Here is a 23,098-nt window from a genome sequence, read left to right on the forward strand (position 1 = left end):
CTCTCTCTCTCTCTCTCTCTCTCTCTCTCTCTCTCTCTCTCTCTCTCTCTCATAGTGAAAAAGGGCACAGTGATTAGTCTGCCACAAGCCCAATAAATAAGAAGTCAAGTGTAGAAATCTGTGACTATATTCAAGTGTGTTTTGGTGACAAGTAGCCATCTTCTGGAAAGCAGCCATTCCAGAAGAAATATTGCTATTGTTTATAACATTGAAACAAGGCAAAGTAAATATCTTAGATTCAAAGTGAGGTTTCTAAACCCTAGGAATTGTTGACATTTAAGTCCAGTTAGCTATTGCGGTGTCTATTGTGCAGTTGGTGAATGTTTGTAGCATCCCTGGCCTCTACCCTATAGATGACAGCAAAATCTCGCTAACTCCCAACCCCCAAGACTCAGCCAACATCCCTGCTTCTGAGCACCCAGGACACACATAAATGTTTCCACACCTTGCCAAATACTCACTGAAGACTGCCCCAGCTGAGAACTTCTGTTCTAAATGGAAAGTTTGGGGTTTGCCTGGTCAAGAGCTGAGCGTGACTCTCAGAGTGTTGACTGTCTTTAGGAAGCCTCTGCAGGAGCTTCGGCAAACGTTGAGGATCAGCCCCTGGTCTACAACCACATCCATCTTCACTACATGAAAATAAACTTCCGAAGCCAGCGGCAGCTCTGCATGCTGACTTCAGAGCTGTGGCAGAGCTAATCCCATCCCCAATTACCCTTCCTGTTGCTCAGGGCTTCCAAAAGCAAACTTCATTCCAGATAAAAAAAAATATATTGCAGTTGTGTTACATGCCTTCTGCGCAGCCTTGAATTTTAGAAATGCAAGTTCATGGAGAGATGAAGGAAAGAAAGTTCTTCTTGTCTAATACAAGCTTGGTTTGTAGAAGGACTCAATTTATTTCTGAATGTAGACGATTTTTTCCTCTGCAAACAATCTGTTGGCTTCCCTTCCCTGTAAAAAAATGATGTCGAATTGAAAATGGAACTGCATGGCAAGGTTGCATGATTCAGGAAAGTGTATTTTGAAACCAGACTGACATTTTTGCTGAAAGTAGTTACCCTGTGCAAGGTCATAAGACTTTAGCAAGTGTAAAAGCTATACATAATTCAATTGTAGACCTGACTCAGGCTTTGATTTACCAGCCTAATAATAAGAATGTGTTAGATCTTTGAAATCAACCCCCTCACAGAGTTAAAGTGAGGGGGTGGGGATGCTTAGACATGCTTCTATTCCAAATGGAAAGATAGGAAGCAGAAAGACTCTTCTAAAGGACAATTCTTTTAAAGGACAGATCAGTTTCTCGGGCACATTTCTGTACCCCAGTCCATCTACTGCTCATTTTCTTTTGGATTCCAAGAACACTTCCAAATGCAAAAGTGACCTTTCCTTCATCCATTCATTTAGGAATTCGTCACTAGGTAAGCTCGAGGAGTGTTCACCCTGTGAGAGGCTCCATTTTAGCACCAGGGGCATGTCACAACAAATGCCACAGGTCTCGGACTGGGCTGCTATTCCCAAGCTCACTTTCTAGTCAAAAGAGAGCATAAATAAATAAATAAATAAATGCCAAAGACAATAGAGATAGATAGATGATAGATGGATAGACAGACAGACAGATAGACAGACAGACATAAAGGTCTCCACCTTCACTGTGATCAGATGGTTAGGCAGGCTCTCTGACCTAAGAGGAGAAATAACCCAGGGACTACCTGGGAGAGGCAGTGTTGGAGGGAGGGGAAACATGGCAGCTGAGGCGAATAGTGAGCACAAAGACCAAGAAACAAAATGAATGTGTACAATAAACTTTACCTTTCTGTACTTTTTAAATTGCAAAGTACCCTCTCCTCCTTCCACTGTCTAATAAGAGGATTCTAATTGGACTCTTTCACCTGAGCATCTGTCCACTCAACCTCTCCTCTTGGGAGACTAATTGGCCTCTCACAGGAACGTGGCTACAATACAAGCCTTGGTAGCCGGTAACCCTTCTTCCCCACATACACCTTACCAAGTACACTCCTCATATAGTTCCTCCTGATTCCTCTGTGTGCTCAGGAAAGAGTGTTCCTGGCTACCCTCTTCACCGGCTCTCATCAGACCCACCAACAAAGACTGAGGTATCACCATGCCAGGATCTACCACACTCCCACCCCAGTGAGCACGCTTACCTGCTCTCTGGATTCAGGCATCAAGCCCACTGGCCGCCTGTTTTCAGCCTAGAAATCTGACTTCCACACAGCAGCCTGGGTTCCTCTTTTATCATTGAATAGATAAAATCACTTTCTTGTGTAAGACCTTACTAAAGTTTCTCATCTCAGAATGACATCCAGTCACCTTGCTCTTCAAAAACCCATCAATATTTGCTCTGTGATGTCTATAACCTCTCCTCCTTCCCCAGTCCCCGGGCCTTCATCTTACTCCAACAACAGTGCCTTCCAACTTCCTCCCTCAGAGCTCTGTTCCAACTTCCCAAAGGTGAGCGGTGCTGGCCAGTCTTCTCTGCTCAAATGTCACTAACCTGAGAGGCTTCCCTAAACACTGAACCTCATGCGTGTCATGCACACACACCCTGCTGTGGTTTTCTTCCTAGCATCTTACATAACTAACCTGGGTGCACCTTTAAGTCAAGAGCTGTCTCTCATTTGCTACCCAACTTTGTATCCTGAAGGAATTGCAGAATTAAATCAAACACAGATATTGCCATCTCCTATCTAGAAAGTCTGAAGTTGGTGCAAGTGTTCACTTTAAGAGCAATGTTGAATTGCACATCCATGATATTGTGGGAAATCTAAGAAATTACTTTAAAAAGACGTAATTCTAACCTTTTGAGAGATTAGAAGTTAGGAGAAAAGAACATACCGCATTCAATATTGACTCATCCCAATTATGATTTAGTATGACAAGTGGTATGATCAGTCTATTGTGTAGGAATTTGAAGAGCGACCAATGTGACTAGAGAATTTTAAGCACCTGTGAGAGTTCAGGGTGGGCAGAAACATAGTTCCAATGGGCAAACACTTGGAGAAGCACAAAGGAAATGCAGAATTCTGGACATGAAGCAAGAGACTGAGTGAGCTTATGGCATAAAGACAACTTTCTTGTTTACTGAGTCTCTCAATGGAGAGCAGATGAAGGAAATAGAGTAGGGCTTTGATTGACAGGTTTCTATGAACCGTGGGAACCTACATGCTGAGCTGACTTGTAACCTCATCATAAACTGGGATCTCTTAGAGACTTGGAGGAGAGCGTGGGGTTTATGAGGCAAACAGCAGACTCTCAGCTGGTGTAGAGTGGAGGTGTGAGGTGATGGCCTTGGGCCACCATAGCCAGTGGCCTGAGCAAGCACCTTATTCTTTGCTACCTAATCTAAATCTTTACTAAGTCCCTGGCATTAATGGCAGTATGTGATTTTAAGTTCCGTAAGATTTCATTATGCACCTTAGTTGAAGACCACAAGTCAAGCCTTAAAATGTGCACTTAGAAATGAGTTAACTTCTGGCTATTATGAATAAGGCTGCTATGAACATAGTGGAGCATGTGTACTTATTACCAGTTGGAGCATCTTCTGGGTATATGCCCAGGAGTGGTATTGCTGGATCCTCTGGTAATAATACTATGTCCAATTTTCTGAGGAACCATCAAACTGATTTCCAGAGTGGTTGTACCAGCTTGCAATCCCACCAGCAATGGAGGAATGTTCCTCTTCCTCCACATCCTTGCCAACATCTGCTGTCACCTGAGATTTTGATCTTAACCATTCCAGCTGGTATGAGGTAGAATCTCAGGGTTGTTTTGATTTGCATTTCCCTGATGACTAAGGATGTTGAATAGTTTTTTAGGTGCTTCTCAACCACTCAGTATTCCTCAGTTGAGAGTTCTTTCTTTAGCTCTGTACCCCATTTTTAATAGGGTTATTTGGAAAGAAAGAAAGAAAGAAAGAAAGAAAGAAAGAAAGAAAGAAAGAAAGAAAGAAAGAAAGAAAGAAAGAAAGAAAGGAAAGAAAGAAAGGAAAGAAAGAAAGAAAGAAAGAAAGAAAGAAAGAAAGAAAGAAAGAAAGAAAGAAAGAAAGAAAGAAAGAGAAAGAAAGAACTAGAACTAGAACTAGAACTAGAACTAGAACTAGAACTAGAACTAGAACTAGAACTAGAACTAGAACTAGAACTGAGTTAACAGGGACTACAGAAAGGGCTCAATGGTTAAGAGCATTGTTTGCTCTTCCAGAGGACCTGGATTTCATTCACAGAACTCAGATGGCAGCTCACAGCTGTCTGTAACTCCAGTTTTGGGGGAACTGATGCTGCCTTCTGGCCTCCGAGGGCACTGGGCACAACCGTGGAACACAGATATACTCAAAGGCAAAGTACCCATACATATAAGCAAACAAATAATTTTTTAAAAGTAAATGAAATAACAGAGATGAAGCAGTCTGCTTAGGCTCATGCAAGGCATCATTCTAAGAGCAGATTCCAAAACCCTTGAACCTCAACATAAGACTTTCTGAGATTAAATAATAAAAAGGTAGGCACTGGACTTCCAGAAAATTATTCAACTATTACATCAAACTATAAAATAACCATCATTTTCTGTATGTAATCTGGACTTGTGAAAGATCAGAAATATATCCAGCCATTGATTTGCTCAATACATATTCACTGAACACTGATTATGTCCCTGGTCTTGCTCTAGCTGTTGCTAGTAAACAGAGCCTGACAACTATAAAGCATTATATGGAAGCTCTGAGGGAAAATGGGCTGTTCCAGGAATACAAGGCAGCTTGTCCTGTGCTCAGACCTCAGAGGAGGCTTCCTGGAGAAAGCAGTGTCTTGGCTGAACTCTAGGGAGTACTTAGAACACAGCAATGTTTCATGGCGGGGGGGTGGGGGGGTGGAGGGAGGGCAGGAGAAAGAATCCAAATAAAAACAGGTAAGTTGGGGATGTTACACTCAGACCCACACATTCTGCACATCAGTTGGTGTGGGTCATGAGTGAGCCAGCCTGACCTTTGTCATTTCTCTTCATCATTTCCTTTTATCAGCCTATAGTTTCAAAGCACTCTTTTTATACACACTTTAACACACCCCCTAATACACACCATCCCAGTTCTCCTTTTTAATATTTATCTGGGGATTTCATATAGGAGTACACATATATTTGCATCATTTCTGCCCACCTCTCCCTCCAACTTCTACCTATATCATTCTGACCATCTCTCTAGAAATCATGAAAACACACACACACACACACACACACACACACACACACACACATATACACAAACTACTGGGTCCAATTAGTATTGCCTCTGTTTGCATATGCTTAGGCCTGACCACTTGGGGTCTCATTCCTGTTCCTTATTTCTTCATCAGCCACTGAGTGCCTATAGCTCACCATCTTAGGGTTGGGGCCTTGTGGAACTTTCCTCCATTCATGTTGGTTGGCATGGTAACTTGATGAGAGGCTTATCGCTGAGAGTTCATGGCAACACCCCTGTCATATGCTGAAGGATCTCGTGGCCATCATCTGGGACCCTAGGCTCTTACAATCTTTCTGTCCCTTCCTCTGAGATGTTCCCTGAGACTTAAGTGTAAAGGTGGAGTTATTGATGTACCACTTAGGTCTGGCATGCCGTAGTCATACTATAGTTTGACCAGTTGCAAAGTTCTCTGAATAGTCTCTGGTCCAAAAAAGAAGCTTCCTCAAAGAAATGCAAGAGCTGTGCCTATCTTTGGGTATAAGGATGAGAATTTTGAAGCATTTAGAAAACAACTCTGTTACTTTAGTAATCTGATAGCAATTGGTTCTCCTCTAGGGCCTATGACATGGGTTCGTGACTAGATTTACAGTATCCAGCATAAATTCCCTCTAATTTTCTGGGTGGTGTCCCCAGGACTTGGGTACTATCTTCATATTCTGAAAAGTAATTAAGAACATTTTTTTTTTTTTTTTTTGGTTTTTTCGAGACAGGGTTTCTCTGTATAGCCCTGGCTGTCCTGGAACTCACTCTGTAGACCAGGCTGGCCTCGAACTCAGAAATCTGCCTGCCTCTGCCTCTCGAGTGCTGGGATTAAAGGCGTGTGCCACCACGCCCGGCTCAAGAACAATTTTGATAGTCTATATTGCTTGAAGGAGTCTCTTGAACCCCTCTAGACAACAACTTGAAGGTAAATATTCCTTGCCCAGTACCGAATTTTTTGTTAGGTAGACCATGGCTCCTTCGGGCAATATTATCTCATCACGTGGGGTGACGCCATTAAAACCATATGCATGCAGGGACTGGAGAGATGTCTCTGGTTATTAATACTAATGGCTCTTCCAGAGGACCTATTTTCAATTCCTAATTCACAACACCCACATGGGGGCTCACAACCATCTGCAAATCCAGTTCCAGAATATCTGGATATCTGGTGCTCTTTTCTGTCCTCTATAGGTGCCAGGCATGCATGTGAATGCAGACATACATATGGGCAAAATATACCTACATGGAAAGTAAAAGTCAATAAAACAATGTAAATAAATATATGTATGTATGTATGTATGTATGTATGTATGTATGTATGTATGTATATGCACATCCTTATATGTGAATGTGTGTGGTGGTTGGCATGATAACTTGGAGAAATCTTTGTAGTGGGCCATATCATTTCAGGGTTCATAGGAGCAGCACCCCTATCATATGCTGAAGACAGGATCTCACAACAGTCTTCAAGGACCCTAGACTCTTACAATCCTTATTTCACTTTATGTGCATGTGTGTGTATGTGTGTGTGAGCAGGTGTGTGTGTGTGTGTGTGTGTGTGTGTGTGTGTGCAAGCAAGCTTATAAAATGATGATTCCCTGTGTCTTTTACAAACATCCTTAGTGTGATTTTCATTCCTCCCTCCCTCTCCATATTGTAAGAGAGTCATGTTTGTAGGACTAAGTGCCTTAGAGAGGTTGAACCTTCCTATCTGCACTCTCATTCTGTGTTTTGGCTAAAGCTAGGCACATAATGGGTGCTCAGGAAATATTTACAGTTTTGCATTACAGCTTTGCACCTTAAATAAGAGTGCCTAAGGAGATATTTATATCCCCGTGGTTTAAATGTAGCTATATATATCTGACCTGGACCCATTTGCAGCACCTTTGCAAATGTGTAATTGATTAAATGCTTCACTCTTGCTCTTTAAAGATAAACAGGAAACTGCACATTTTCTGCAGCAGGGGTCCTTGCTGGAAATCTTTCTTTGGCTCAATAGTGTTCTATTGTTATGAGCAGAACATCAATATAATTAACATAAGAAGCCCTTAGAGGCCAATTTTAAATGAAACCACATTTAATTGTAGGTATTTCCTTTATTCCCCAAGATGATGATAACTTTCCAGCTGGACATATAAAGTGTGTCAAAATCCCTACAAAGTCTATCTTTTCAAAGCAAAATTATATAGTCTACCAGTTCCCAGAAGTATAGAATTACTTTGACAAGTTGACTGAAACAAAGAAAAGAAGAAAAGTAAACCAAGGGGTCCAAGTACCCAGAAAACAAAATCAAATTCAACTTTTGATGTGCTCTAAGTTTGCTTTTGTGGAAGCAAAACTGTATATATTTTGGGGGAAGTAATGTTTTGCTGCAATGAAAATCCAAAGATCGGTATCTTTTTTTTTTTTTACCATCTTAGTATTTTGCCAGTAGCCTGAATGATTTTTTTTTTCTACTAAAATCCTCCATGGCATAAATCCATGGCGTTAAGAAGATAGAATCAGCAGGCCCAGAACTCCATATAGGAGGCAATCGATATATATGCATTAATCAAAGCAATGAGTGGCCATTGACTAGGCATGTACTCGGGCTCTGGTTGTGTGAGGAAGAGCTTGCAGAGTCACAAGGCACAAGCAGACCAGGACTGCACTTCATCCTCTCTGGGCTTCTGAGTCAGCTCCCCTTTGTCCACTCCGCAAGCTCAGCACCCCCAGCAACTTGTTCTCAGAGTTGCCATCTCACCCGTGGTAAGTGCCACGTGGAATGTCTTTCTTCCAAATACCCTCACTTCTGAACTTCCCTGGATGGCCATCCATTCAGAGCCATCCCTTCCCAATGTCTTGAGTTTAGACATAATAGATGTTTCCCAACCTACCATGTGGTCATTGCTACGCTTTTCTGGTTCCCCATCCCCAAGAAACCTGTACATTGCCTTGTCTGTGAGTATAGGTTTTAATATGACTTCATATATTAAAGTTTCATATAGACTGACATGAAGTCGGACTACCAGATATGTTTTCATATATGTGTATTTGAAGGTACTGGGGATCTAGAGGGGGTTTGTTTCATTTTATTTTGTTTCTTGAGATAGGGTCTTACTGTGGCAACCTATACTGGCTTCAAATTTGATGCCCTTCTGCTGTAGCCTCCAGAGTTTCAGGGTTACCTGTACACACCATCAAACCTGCCACTATTTTGACTCATATTTAAATTAAGGACTACTTACTTACTATTTGCTTAAGAACATAGCTATGCCAGTTTGACCTACTAATCATATATTATTAAACATCTTTAGGAGGGTTACTGATTGCTTCCTACTTTGCCCTTGGGATCTAATATGGGTGACCTTGCAGTAAGCCAGACACAGAATGCTTTAATTTGTATTCTATTTTCTACTATTTTTTATGAAAACTCAAAAGTGAAAGAACTACAAATATTTATAGCAAGAAGTTTAGCAAATAGTAATTGTTGTTCAACATTTCAAACCTCTACCTCATAAGGGACCATGCTGCTTGACTGACATCTGTAGCAAGCTTGGGGTGGGCGGGGAAATGAAAAGGTCACATTCTCTCTCCAGGTTTGCACTGCCATTAAACAACCTTGACCTATAAATCCTGTCCTTAGATAATGGGAGTCTGTTCCCTTGCCTTCCCATTCACTAATGACACTGTTTGTGTATCCTGGAGAGAACATTATTCAAACTGTCCCACATTGTCCCCCGCTGAGTGTGTGATCAAGAACACCTGTGGTGGGGGCGCGGTGCGGCGCACACCCATTTTAGCACTCAGAACCTCGGATAGAAAGGATCATTTTTATTAATGTCTGCTTCAAATGTTATCTCCCTTCTCCTCAGGCCATTTCCTTGTCTACACGGAGATTCAGAATAATTTCCTTCCTCCATTACACTGTTCCTTGGAGGTATTTTATAATCAGAGTGCATATTCCTCTTTCTTTCTGAGGCTTTTTTTTTTTTTTTTGTTTCAGGCAAAATGTGTTCAATCTCCCTGGCTTAATCCTCTGTCTCCCCTGTCATGCCACTTGTCTCTTGTACATTCTCAACGTGGACAGAACAAAGAAGTGTTATAATCTAAGTTCTGGGGCGTAGGAAAGCTATAATGTTCCTCATCCCACCTGTATCTGCTTTAAAAAAAAAAAAAATCATTTGAAATGTATGATAATGACTTGGAATCCTAAACCTGTTATAAAATGCTGCCTGTCCCTCCTCTGAGTCACTGCAGTCTTGATACCACAGCTCCTGTGACTACTTCCAGGCTCATTAACATCACCTCACAGCCAGAGAAAGCCTGGAGAGTCATTAGACCCTCGCCTAAAATGCTGGCTATTTACTCATGCACACATGCAGCTGCACGCAGTCCTACCTCCACTGAGCATCTGTGGAGTGCTGGAGAGCAGAACACAGGGGGTAGAAGGTTGGTGGAGGGGGGAACTCCATGTCTGAACCTCCTTTTCAGTAATGTAGCTGTGGAGGGGTCCACCCATGTTTCTGGATAGAATTCCAGTTAAACTTGTTGGTTCACCAAACTGGTCTTGATGGGATTCTCTCTCTAGTCTGCTGTCAATGCTCTCTCTGGGGTGGGAAAAAAAGGCACTTGGTCACATCTCCCCTGGCAAAGTGACAGAGTAGAACCCCAGCACTACAGAAGAGATAAAACTGGACCACTGAAATGATATGTATCTGACTTAAACCTTCCTATAAAAACAACGGAGTCACTGCCTCTGACTTATGCTTGCTGCCATTATCAACCATTCTCTTCCTCCTCCATGGTCTATGATAAGGACCACAAGGTTCAGCAAGTCTCAGGCCACCTGAGAGCCCCTCCTCCTCCCCATCAAATGTGTCTCTGTTTTTATTAATATCATCAACTTATTTGAAGCTTTGGCCTTTCATTTTGTAACACCTCTGTGTTTAGTACAGATTCATAAATATACAATGGACATTTAGCATATTTTACCATAAAACAAAAGGTAAAACAATTTTTAAAAAGCAGATTCCAATAGGTTAGTTTCCATCAAAATGTTTGTGAGAATATACAATCCACCTAGAATGTTTTAATTATAACGGTTAATTAGTTATTAAATTTCTATGGTCCTGATTTTCTTTGTTATCAGACACATTTGATTTAGAAAAGAAAGTGTTCCCAGGAAGGATTTTTTTTTTGGTAGATAAATACAATGTAAATCTAAAGTTTTATGGGAAAAAAAAAAAAACAAGAAAAATAGAAAGCTCTGGTTTTAAAAACAAAAAGTAAGTTTGAAAAACTTGCTGTACCTAGTGTAAAGGCCCACTCTGTACTTCCAACAATCAGGCCAGCGTGCTACATGAATTGGCACGAATAAATGCAATAAATGGAGAACTCAGAAACACACTCACACAAAGCAGGCAGCTGATTTTGGACAGAGGTTAAAAACAAAATAAGAAAAACAGTTGATGGGAAAAGTAGATGTCACCAGTGCAAAAGATAACCACAACCCAAGCCTCTCGCTTGACATGAAAACTGCCTTAAGATGATTGTGGACTTAAATGTAAAAGTTATAGATTATAATCTTTGGGAGCTAGGTTTATGCAAAGAGTCCTTAGAGTTGACTCCAAAAGTACAATTCACTTGAAAACTGACAAGTTTTATTTCATCAAACCTAAAAAGATTGTTCTCCAAAACCTCAAAGATGAGACAAAGAAGCTGCAGGTTAGAAGGCAATATTTTTAAAACACTGAAGCTGATAAAGGCCTGTTATGGACCATGTATAAAGAGCTCACCACTCTGCAATTGGAAATTCCAGCAGTGCAATTAAAAAGGAGGAAAAATACAAGAGCTGTTTCATGTAGCAAAGTGTGCAGATAACAGAGTAACAAATTAAAAGTATTCAATGCTTTTAGCCATTAGGAAAAGAAAATTCAAACTGTAGCAAATTACCATTCCATACCTATCTCAGTGGTTTAAACTAAAAAAAGTAACACCACCAAATATGCCAAGGATGTGGAAAATTTAGATGATTTTTATGTTGCTAGTTGGAATATAAAAATGGTAATTTCTTTAAAAATGAAACATGCAGATACTATACCACTCGGATCATATTCTGGAGCATTATCTCGGAGAAAGAAAAATATGTTCACAAAAACCTATATGCCAATTTTAGCAGTCTTGATCTAATCTCTAGTAACTGGGAAACTGTAGGAGTCCTTCAACTAAGCAACCAAGCCATGGGATAGCCACACCACGGATCACGGCTCAAGGAAGGGAACAAAAGACCACTGATCCAGTCAACAAACTTCATATCTGGAAATTTGTGCTGGATAGACACAGTGACAAATGATTCCACAGGGTCCATCGCTCCATGACATGTAGACATTAAAACAACTGTAAATGAAAAAGTTGTGGAAATGGAGAACAGACTACTGGTGACTATGAGTTAAGGTGTGTGCGCGTGCGCGCGCGCGCGTGTGTGTGTGTGTGTGTGTGTGTGTGTGTGTGTGTGTGTGTGTGTGTGTGTGTGTGTAGCTATCCAGTGAGATTAAAAAAGAGCAGCTAGTGAGACTCCTGTTTGACTGGAGGGTATGTTCTATGTCTTTAGCTATGCAGATAGGCATCAATATTCTGGCTAACATGTCATGCTGTTTCGTTGCAAGATGTTATCATTGGCAGAGACTAAGGAAAAGTATTTCTGCATATTATTTGTCAGAACTCCATGTGAATCTACAATCATCTCTGAATAAAAATTTTAGCTAATAAAGAAGTTATATTAGCAGGTTGTAAAGATAAATATATCAGAAGAGAATGAGTTAGTCTCGATATCCAGTCCCCCTCTCTGTGTTTCTCTGTAAGGTTTGCGAGGTGCCATTGCCTTTGCCCTGGCCATCCGCAACACGGAATCTCAGCCCAAACAGATGATGTTCACCACCACACTGCTCCTTGTGTTCTTCACTGTCTGGGTGTTTGGAGGAGGAACGACCCCCATGCTGACGTGGCTTCAGATCAGGTACGTGACCCTACTATCACAATCCTTGAGTAGCCTGGCTAGCCTGCTCCACTTCTAATGAAGCTGACTTCATTGAGAGTGCAATGGTAGATTTGTACCCCATCTGTCCCCAGCGTCCAAGTTCCAAGTGACCTTCTGTCTCAGGTGAAGCAATATGACCTACAGCACACTGAGCTGACTTTTCCAATAGGCTTAGAATGTTATCTCTTTTCAAGCTGTCCTACAAATAGATTTATTCACCTGTGACTTTATCCATTCAACAGTATTAAAGTACAGTGCATTACACTATGAGACTTAAAAAAAAATAAGATACAACTCTTGTCCTCAAGATATCGACATTCTAGTTAAGATTGTTCAAAGAAAAAGCAGCAAAACTAACAAGAAAGCAGATTTGCTTTGCTTTTTACTCCTGGCACTGGCACTTAAAATAAGAAAAAATGCTTAACACACATTTGGTAAGAGAGCCATATGTTTTTAAAAGGGGATGCTGTAGATAGAAGCTATATACTTTCTTACAGAAAAGGAAGCTAAGGTTCCAGTCAGAACCCGTCTAATAAGCAGCGCCTACAGCTGGACGCTACAAATCTAGATTGTAGGGGTAACAGACAATTACATAAAAGTGGATAGCTGGTGCCACTTTGGAAAATGGATAAGTCTATTATAAAGTGTTTTTATCTTTATTTAAATGTTTCTGTGACCCAAGTCCTCGTTTTGAGGTAATGGAGTAAGCAAACATTTCATTCCTCACATGTGTACAACATAATGATTCTCTCCAGTTCCCACTCGTTCTCTAGGACAAACTCATACCCAATAGGAAAAGATTCTTCTAACTATACAGGGTTTCCAAAAAGATGCTTATTAACAGGGACTATGATTTCAGCACCTTTGTATGACATGTCCATTATAACAAGAATGAATAAATTAGTCATGAAAACTTAAGTGACTCTAACTATAAATACAAATGCTTTTGTTAAGCATTTGCAAGAATTTTCTACCCGTTTGGCAAAGAAAAAGCAGAAGCAGGCCTCACATATTTAGTATAAGTAGGCTTATGTGTAAAGTAGTCCACGTAACTGTGTATTAAACCAAATTTCAGGGTAGAAGAGCCTGTGGACTACTGTGGGTATTACTGAACACACAAAAGTGCTTTGACTAAAGGTGAACAGTGAGCACTTTGAAATGCTTGTTGAATTATTTTCTAGCCACATAAATGTGGTCTGCAATTTCTTTCACAGTGGTGGTTCCTGGAGGGTTCCTATGGATGGGTACACACACTGCATTAAACTCTCAAGAGTTGGACCCCTGTGAATCGTTAGTAAGACAGTGCGGTGTTCAGGTTTCTGGAAAATAAAATTCAGTAGGTTGGATCCCTGCATGGAAAAATGAGGCTTAGAAGGCAGAGTTTAGAGGAAGAGAATTCCCACAGAAGTATCAAATACACTATCAAAGTATTCTGTGGAGGGCATAAGAGATGTCCAATTTTCCTTCAAATAATCAAACATAATTTATTTTCTATGATTTCTTTTCTTACACTCAAGTTATCCCCAAATTGGTAACGTGTTTGGTTTGTAGCCAGCTCTTCTTCAGTGTTTTCCAGCAGCATCAGTTAACTTCCCATGAGAGTCATAACTTACATGATCTTTGATATCAAGTCAGCTGGGAAGAAAGAGGTATAATGGTGGATCCTCAGATGGACTAGGGCAAGTATCCAGACAGCAAGACAAGCGTGCTAAAGAAAAAGTGTGCTATCAACACAGTATCCAGAATGAGGTGCTTGGAGGCCAACTTTCCTAGAGCCTAGCTTCCAAAGGGCCCAGGTGACTCAGTACCAGATCTGGCCACTCTCCAAGAAGGGGAGGAGTATGGATTGGACCAGGACAGATGTAGAGAAAGGAAGTACCAGGGCTTGCATCACATGGTAAGGCCAGTGTTCTTGGCTGAAGACCTGAAACCAGGGCAGAAATCCCTGAAAGCTATCCCACGAACATCAAAAGAATAATACTGAAGGACATAGATGTGAAGATGTTAGGGAAGTTAGCTCAGGCAGATGTATTCAAGGCTTTAAGAATGGTTAAAGGCCAGGACTGTAAAAGGGTCATACGCAGATTCACAGACGGGAGATGTCGGTTGGTTTCAACTGTGCTATATGATCTCATCATGGGTTCTGCTCTCCTTTCCTGGTTGGTGATGGTGTTAAAGAAATCATCAGGTTCATCTCAGCTTCTGAAAGCACAGTTGCCCATCTCCTACACACAGCTAGCAGGGCCTGCTTACTCACAGGGAAAGCCATGTTTGCCAAGATTCCTATCTGACTCCATAGAGCAATAGTATGTAAGTTGCAACTTTGATAAAAAGACAAAAGTGTGGAAGGCTGGGGGGAGAGAATGCAAATGTGACCTCACATGAAATCCACATTCTTGCTGGAATATGATTTGCTATCCTATTTTACAAGGTCTGCCCTTTCTCGATTTCTTCTCTTAAATTATTTGGGAAGTGCTTGGATTAATTGCTCTAGGATTTTTTTCACTCAGTTACAAGCTACCACAGTAAGAGGTAAGGAAAATGGTTTCTGTCAGTTAACACTTAGTAGCAATACATCGGTTTCTCTTTGATAAACCTGACTCAAACAGCAACAGTCATGCCATAGAGACCTGAATAAAGATCATTACCTCCGAGGCAAGCTTGTAAGTGGTCCTAGCAATGGTGAAAAGTTCTCATCTTAAAGAAACTTAATTTCTTTTTTAAAACATTAATAGTAAAAATATACTTAATGTGGCAATTTGAAATAAATTGAGTGTTCATTTCTTTTTAATTTTTAAAGGAAATGGATTCCTCCCATGTTGTTTTGGAGGTTTAGATGTAAGAATTGCTTCTTGATTAGAGTCCAACTCTTCCCTCCTATGATGTATACAAACACCACAGTGAGGAGACCCAGTGAACAGTTTCCAAGGACCCTCTGCGGGTAGGCAGCAAATAGGAGAGATGAGAGGTCCCAGGCTTTGCCACACAGGGGCCAGTAAAGCATGACATAAATACCAAAGCCCAAGTGCCCAACTCTATGGCAGTGGCACCATACAATTAAGTCTGGGATGGTAATGCCATTCCTGGTTTAGGGTAAGGCATCTGCCTTCTCATGAACTTACACTAAACCACAGCTGGAATCATAACCTTGCAAATGCAGTGCAGAACTTGGCTCCCAGACAACACTAGAAACCACCCTGGCAAAATGATAATGACCTCTAATTTTAGCCATCTTTGACTGAATAAACCATTGCGTGTTGGATATTAGATCATAAAATCCAGGCATGGAACCTCTCTGTCTCTAACCTATAAAATAAAGGTGAGGATGGTAGCTACCTCTTAGCATGGGAAAAACCTGGCAATGTGACATCACCTTGGGGCTGCAGATCCACTGAGCTTAAAGGGAAGGCCCATACTTCCAAACAGTGCACTCTGTTCCCACCTGCATGGAGAGAGCTCTTCCTGTGTGCCTACAGTCTACCTTGATTGACAGATCCTCTGTGAGGAAAAGAGGTATATTTTCATAACAAGGCAAGATTGTTAAAAGCAAGCTCAGAAAGTCCCTGTCTACAGGAAGGACTAGGCAGGCTCACTTTTGTAGCAGGGATTCTCCATGCAGTTTTTCTCTAACCTGCAAGGGTTAAAGTTCAACAAGGCCAACCCTGCCTGGTCTTCCTCAGCTACAGCCTAGAATTAGAGAAATTACAGGAATTTATTATCCTGCCCCATTCAAGCCAAGCCATCCCACCCTCTCTTCCCCAAATCGAAGAAACAAAATGATTGGCCCTAGCCTGTGTCCATTGCAGGGCAAATAACTTTTAGATAATTTGACTCATCATCCAGTGTTGGCATTTTAGTTATATTTAAAATTGATTCTTAGGTTTTATCCCAAAGCTTCCTTTATCACTTTTGCCCACTGGCTACGAAGTTCTGTGATAACAATTGTCATTAGAATGTACACAGAGATAGAGTGCTGCCCTTAGTGTGTGTGTGTGTGTGTGTGTGTGTGTGTGTGTGTGTGTGTGTGTATAATTTCCTATATTACTGAGGTAAGGAAACACCAATTTAATACAGTGGAGAAATGCTTATAATAAGTTCTCTTAATATTTATCTATTTGGTTTCCTCCCTAGCACCAATGTTCCCAAGCATGCTAACAATTTCCTTCACAGGGAGATTAATGCAGTAAATAGTGTGTGTGTGTGTGTGTGTGTGTGTGTGTGTGTGTGTGTGTGTTGATATTCATACAGAGAAACTATGAAACTGTGAGTCCTTCCCTGCCTCAATCTCCTTAAAGTGTGGACTAAGAGCTCTAAATTCACCTTTTCAGTTCTTCATTTTTCTTGTCTATAAAATGAAGGTAATAACAAGAACACCTCTTTAGAGTTTATGAGCATTAGGTATGAGGTATACAAAGAATTTAAAGCATGCAACGAAATGCCCAACAAGCATGTCTTTAAACTCAAACTTCTTAGCCACATACTTACTGCTTATTGTGATATACACAAACACAGTAATACTAATTAAATGCATTTCTGAAAGCTTGCTTTCAGGGAGAACAGAAAGAGATGGTCTCTGGAGAGTTTACTTCATTTTGTCCTGTAACTAGACTCATCAATTTTAGAGACAACCACTACTTATGCATTCAAGATGATAAATCTCATTAAAATCCCCACAAAACTATTACAGCTCAAAGGAGTCTTTCTGGAATATGCTTCAATTCCCATCTTCAGATAATAATCCTTGCTTGGGAATTTTTCAAATATCCAACTTAAGTCATTTCATCAATTTATATTTTATGTTTATGTCTTGTATTGATTTTAAACCAGCTTATACATTTTATATCAAGTGATTTCAATCAACAGACCTGAGAAATATGTTGTCTCCTGAGACGTGGACAACTAGTTCACTCACCGAAATAGAATCATACTTTCTGTTCCTCACCCACTACTCCCTTCTGGAAAGGATTTTCAACTTTCTATAGATTCTTCTATAATGACTTATAAATCTATGTATTTATTGCTAACATCAATCTAATTTGACATATTAATTATAGATGTTGGATAACTAGAGCAATCTATTGCTGACCTAAAAGAACAGCATGTTTATAACCAATATTATGAGTTAGCTGCTCCTAAATTTGTTCACCATCTGGGTGCTTTACTGTGCTGTGCTTATATATACATCATCTTCCCAGTTCCAGAGATACATTTTTTTTTTAACCTCCGCAGCCTCCAGTCACCCTCCCCAACCCTGCTCTTATTTATTTTCTCTTAACACCAGCATCACCCATACATTAGTACTAAGTTTACCAAAACAACCATAATCTGCTCTGTGGAAGAGAATGTGTTTGGCACCACCCAAAACAGTTGCCTTCTTTTAAGTAACAGACATATATTTAGGTGAAATATGAAGTTTAGCAAAAGTGATTTAACTGCAGTGTGTGGAATTTGTTACAGTGAAGAGGAACCCCCAGTCCTGGCTGAAACAGAGCATTCATCCTTAACCCCCCCCCCCAGGTCTCCCAGTAACTCAAAGCACTTGACCCAGTGCAAGTAGCAATTGTGTGATGACTCCAAAAGCAAATGGTAGGAAGCATCCCAGAAACCCATTAATGGAAGAACAGATAAAGAAAACACAATGAAATTTTATTCTGCCATAAGAATGAAATCTTGGCATTTGTAGGAATGTACATGGAAGTGGAAGAAAAGAATTCAGAAGTAGAATACATACCACACTTTGTGTCTCATACACAAATTCGTGAGTATGAGTGTGTGTGTGTGTGTGTGTGTGTGTGTGTGTGTGTGTGTGTGTGTGTGGTGTGGTGTGTGCTGTGAAAGAAGAAGGATCATGAGAGGGAAGGGAGAGAAACAAGGTGGTCATGACATACTTGATATGAAAGCAGGTAGAAATGGAAGAGCAGCAAGAGGAGGCCAGGAAGGACAAGGAGGGCAGTGGGGAAGAGGAGTGAACAGAGCCAATACTTCACACACACATGAGAACCCTGTATTGAAACTTACTGCTTTTTGTATCCTAACTTTAGAAATGAATAGACAAAAGAGAAAGAAGACAAAACAAATGATAATAGATTAGGAGTAATCCGACTCTTGGGCCAGGAGTGGGGTTTCATTCTCGCTCTTCTGTCTGAGTCTCTTGCATTGGGACAAACGGTGCCAAAGAACTATTATTTTGCTTCTGAGTTAAGTAGTGAAACTGCAGATCAAAAAAGTAAGGAAGGAAGGAGAGGGGGGAAGCTGGAGTGCAGAGGGAGGGAGAGAGGAAGGTAGGCAGGTAGGCACCTTATCTGATCTTAGATGACCATGACCATGACCATGACCATGACCATGACCATGACCATGACCATGACCATAGCACTAACAAAATCAGAAGATGCCCAAAAATCCCTGAAAGGCACAGTGATACTCTGACCATAAGGGGCAATAATCCTGTTGCAATTTTTTCCCTCTCCTGTTTCCCTCATCAGTTATCCTTGAGAGCAGGTGCAATATTATGGAGAAGCACAGGAAATGCTCAGCAGTATAGGGGCACTAAAGACTTTCATTCTTAGGGAGCAAGGGAAAGACCTTGGGGGCAGCTACAACATGAGAAGACAATTATGGTTGGAAGAGAGTCAAGCAGATGGTTTTGTGAAGTGGGTATTAACTCTGGGCTTATACTCAAGCTGCATGGGTTTAGCTAACCCTGAATAACACACCACAGCACTGAGAAATAAACTACATACCAGAGCCTGAGTCAGACAGAGCACTCGGCGGCACACAGGCAGAGCTGAGTAGAGCTGCAAAGACTTCGTATTGGAACCAGTAGAGGAACCCCAGGCAACAAAAGGCAGGCAAGAACTGGTGCCCTAGACCTAGTCTTGCCAAATGCCCCCCCCGAAAATAATAAATATTATTTCATAGGAGAATCTGGTCAAGCTATTTCATACAATATTAAGATTTTCTAAGAGAAGCTCAAAATTACTCAGTGTGTGAACAATTAGGAAAAATATGTATCACTAATGAAAACATAATAGAAGCTAACCTGAAGATGACAGGGATGTTGGAATTCAGAGAATAATACTTTAATTACGTTATAATGCTATTATAACTGTACTCTAAGAAGTAAAAGCAAACATATACACACATAGCACATGCACACACATACTTACATGCACATGCACATATATACATACAGATGCATACACAGACAAGATAGTAATAAAAAAATACAACAGAAACAAATAAAAAATCAACAGGAAGATTAAATTGTGAAATGGAAATAAATGAGGCTTTTAGAACTTAAAAGTGATGTCTAAAATAAAGTATACACTGGGTTCCTGCACTGCTCTTAAATAGACTCCCTTTCCTATCTGTTCCCATGAGAATTGGGTGTGTCCTACCTCTGAATCACTCTGTCAAATCTTTCTCTGATTCACCACTTTGTCTTCCACTCAATTACACATCACTTTCAAATATGGCTGACTCCTTCTACAAACTAATTTTACCTTAAAGGCATGTATTAAGAGTGTGTCTGTATTCTAGCCAGAGGATTAAAGGTGTGTGGCCTGTCTGTATTCCAGCTGGATCACACAAATGTAGGTCTTTAGATGTGATCCCTTGCTAGAGCAGCCATGTTGCTGGATTAAAATTCCTCTACACATTCACCCAGAAAGCACTGAGAAGAACAGAAAAAACGGCATAAACAAAAGCTAAGTGACACTACTATACATCTAAACCCAAATGCATTAATTATTGTAACAACTAATGAAATAAATTGTCAGTGAGTGAATACTGTGAATAAAAAGAATCAACAATGTGATACCAATAAGAGACATACTTGACTTAAGACATAGGTGTGATATAGGCCAGCTAAACATAAAAGAATTTGAAAAGCATTACCAAGTACACACCCAGATGAGGTCTTGCACATAATAGTCTTCTATTTTTTTTTTTAAAGATTTATTTTATATGTGTATACACTGTAGCTGTCCTCAGACACTCCAGAAGAGGGCATCAGATTTTTGTTACAGATGGTTGTGAGCCACCATGTGGTTGCTGGGATTTGAACTCAAGACCTTTGGAAGAGCAGTCAGTGCTCTTAACCACTGAGCCATCTCACCAGCCCCACATAATAGTCTTCTAAGCAAGGATATTTCCCTGGTTGAAATAAGAAAAGAATGTTATGTAATGATGAGAGAATCAGTTTACTCAGACAGTGTGACTACAAGAAATGAGCACACAGCTAACAGCATTGCTTTCCAAGACAAGACATATTTGGCAGATCCCAAAAGAAACATGGTCAAATCCACATGCAGAACAGAGGACTTCATAGCTCTCTCTCAACAACTGAGAATCAAGCAGGCAGAAAAAAAGAAAAACCAAAACCAAAACCAACCAAACAAACCAACAAACAAAAAACAAAAGTTCAGGAGACATCAACAACTAGGTGGGTGTTTTAGTTAGGGTTTTACTGCTGTGAGCAAACACCGTGACCAAGGCAAGTCTTATAAGGACAACATTTACCTGGGGCTGGCTTATAGGCTCAGAGATTCAGTCCACTATCATCAAGGCAGGAGCATGGCCATGTCCAGGCAGGCATGGTGCAGGAGGAGCTGAGAGTTCTACATCTTCATCTGAAGGCTGCTAGGAGAGGACTGGCTCTCCTGTGGTTAGGCAAAGGGTCTTAAAGCCCACCCTCCCAGTGACACACTTCCTCCAACAAGGCCACACTTCTAAATAGTGCCACTCCCTGGGCCAAACATATTCAAACTACCACAGGGGCTTTACGTACTGTAAGCCCTCTGGTTCCTTAAGTCATTTTTCACATAGATCTCTGTCTCTATGACATGTGGTATGCAAAATTGTTGTTTGGTAAATGAAGAGTGGGTCAAGTGTTAGCAAATTTGCATGGTCTAACCTAATAGTAAAATAAATATAAACAGGCATATATACTTTTTACCTACGTTTTCCTTTTGTTAATAATCCCTTCCTCTGTAAATACATAAACAATAACTATATCTCTATGTAAACCATCTATTTGTCATACTGTTTTGCACAATTTAGACAAGCACTCTACCCATGACTGACAGCCCCACCTCCAGACGCATTAAAAGTATTCTTCTGGTTTTGCTGATCTGTTTGAATATTGGGACAGACATCATATTCTTATCTAATGCTTAAAAGATAAAACCATTCTATTAAGTATCCAAAATACAAGTGTAAAAAGCATTACAACATTATTATCAGTACATGTTCAAATGCTCCTGCTATTACAAAACCGTTTTTATAGGTATTTTTAAATTCAGTATTGAATCAAGGTAATATATTGTATTTGAGCCTGACTTTTTTTCCTCCATGATATTGATTTTTATAGAAGAAACCAGGTCAGCTGTTTTATATGCTTGTCCACATTCTGGATTTGTTTCCTCATGGTGTCAATTAATATACTCTTTCCTATATTGAATTTCTTATAAATGAGAAATTAGGTCAAACTTTGAAATTCAGGTTGAGTCCCTTTTTTTTTTTTTCAAGGATACCCATTGGTGATGTTGTATGCTTAATAGTGTGCATTGCTTTGTCTGTGCATTGTGGGGCCTTGCCCTGAATGCTCCATTGGAATGCCTATTGTCACAATGCTGAGTTTATTCCTATAGGACAATGGTAACATGTGTTACAAAGGCATATTCTTCTATTTCATAGTTTACTTTTAATCTGTGGGGCAATAATTGGGTACCACATAATTATCATCTTCCCAACAATCTTGATCTCTCCAGTTTAACATCCCACTGGTAATACGTGTTCAGTTAAACTTTTATATTTTGGATGATTCAGTTTAATTTGCTCTTGATATCTAATTTGTGTGTGTGTGCACATGTGCGTTAGAGTGCAGGCTGGAATTGTCCCTTAGGCATCTTCCACCATTTTTATTTCGACAGAGCCTTTCAGCACTGCAGAAGTTCACCTCTAGGCTAACCTAGCTGGCCAATGAGCCCCTGGGATCTACCTGTCTCCTTCTCCTCAACTCTGGCGATTCAAAGATGTACCATAATCCCCAGCTTTTTAACACTGGTCCCAGGGACTAAGCTCAGGTCCTCCTCCCTGCATAGCAAACATTTATGTCATGTTACAGACTGAGCCATCTTCCCAGACATTGATACATAATTCCTAGACAGAGTTCCTTTCTTGCTAAATGATTATCTTTTCAATAACTTTTTTTTAACTTTCTAAGGGCTTTTTGTTTTTTTGTTTGTTTCATTGGTTGCTGTTATTGTTGTTGTTGTTGTTGTTATTGCTTTTGGCCATTGTCCCAGCCTGGTTCTTTTGTCTTGTTTTGAGACAGTTTGCTATACTCCAGGCTGACCTTGAACTCCATCTTTCTTACCAGTGCTGAGGTGAAAGCTGTGTATCAGCATATCAGCATGCCTAACAAACTTAATTGCTTTTTCCCAAGGATGGGGATTGAACCCAGGACCTTGGGCATGCTAGGCGAGTGCTCTAGCACTGAGTGACACCTCCACCACCTCCACCATGACTTTCTCTTTTAAAATGTGACATTTTCCTTTGTGACCAAGAACAAATAGATGTATGCTTTCTAGGCACAAGAAAAATGCTTATTTGATATTTTAAAGAATAAAGTTCTTTGCGTATGCACTGGGTTTCTTAGTTACAATTCAATGAAATTCCCGATATTGTTAGCTCTGGTTTCCCACGTGGGTCAGATTACAAAAGGTGTACATCAAATTATATTTTCTGTGGCTAAAGTCCTTTTTAAATATTTGTTATGATCTTATAAGGTACCACACATTGAGACATGCATCTGGCTGCTGCTTGGGAGATGTGTCTTTTCATGA

At 40.3% G+C, this 23,098-nt stretch overlaps 1 protein-coding gene across 1 annotated transcript in view; it reads left to right on the forward strand.

Annotated features, from left to right (window-relative positions):
* The window catches only part of Slc9a9 (solute carrier family 9 member A9), a 539,646-nt gene that overhangs the window by 351,119 nt on the left and 165,429 nt on the right, over positions 1-23,098 (forward strand). Inside the window, exon 12 of the mRNA XM_021206677.1 lies at positions 12,077-12,230. Within this exon, the coding sequence (XP_021062336.1) occupies positions 12,077-12,230 (154 nt within the window). The remainder of the gene's footprint in view (positions 1-12,076; positions 12,231-23,098) is intronic.

Source organism: Mus pahari, chromosome 10 (genome assembly GCF_900095145.1).
Source record: "Mus pahari chromosome 10, PAHARI_EIJ_v1.1, whole genome shotgun sequence".
Lineage (NCBI taxonomy): Eukaryota > Metazoa > Chordata > Mammalia > Rodentia > Muridae > Mus > Mus pahari.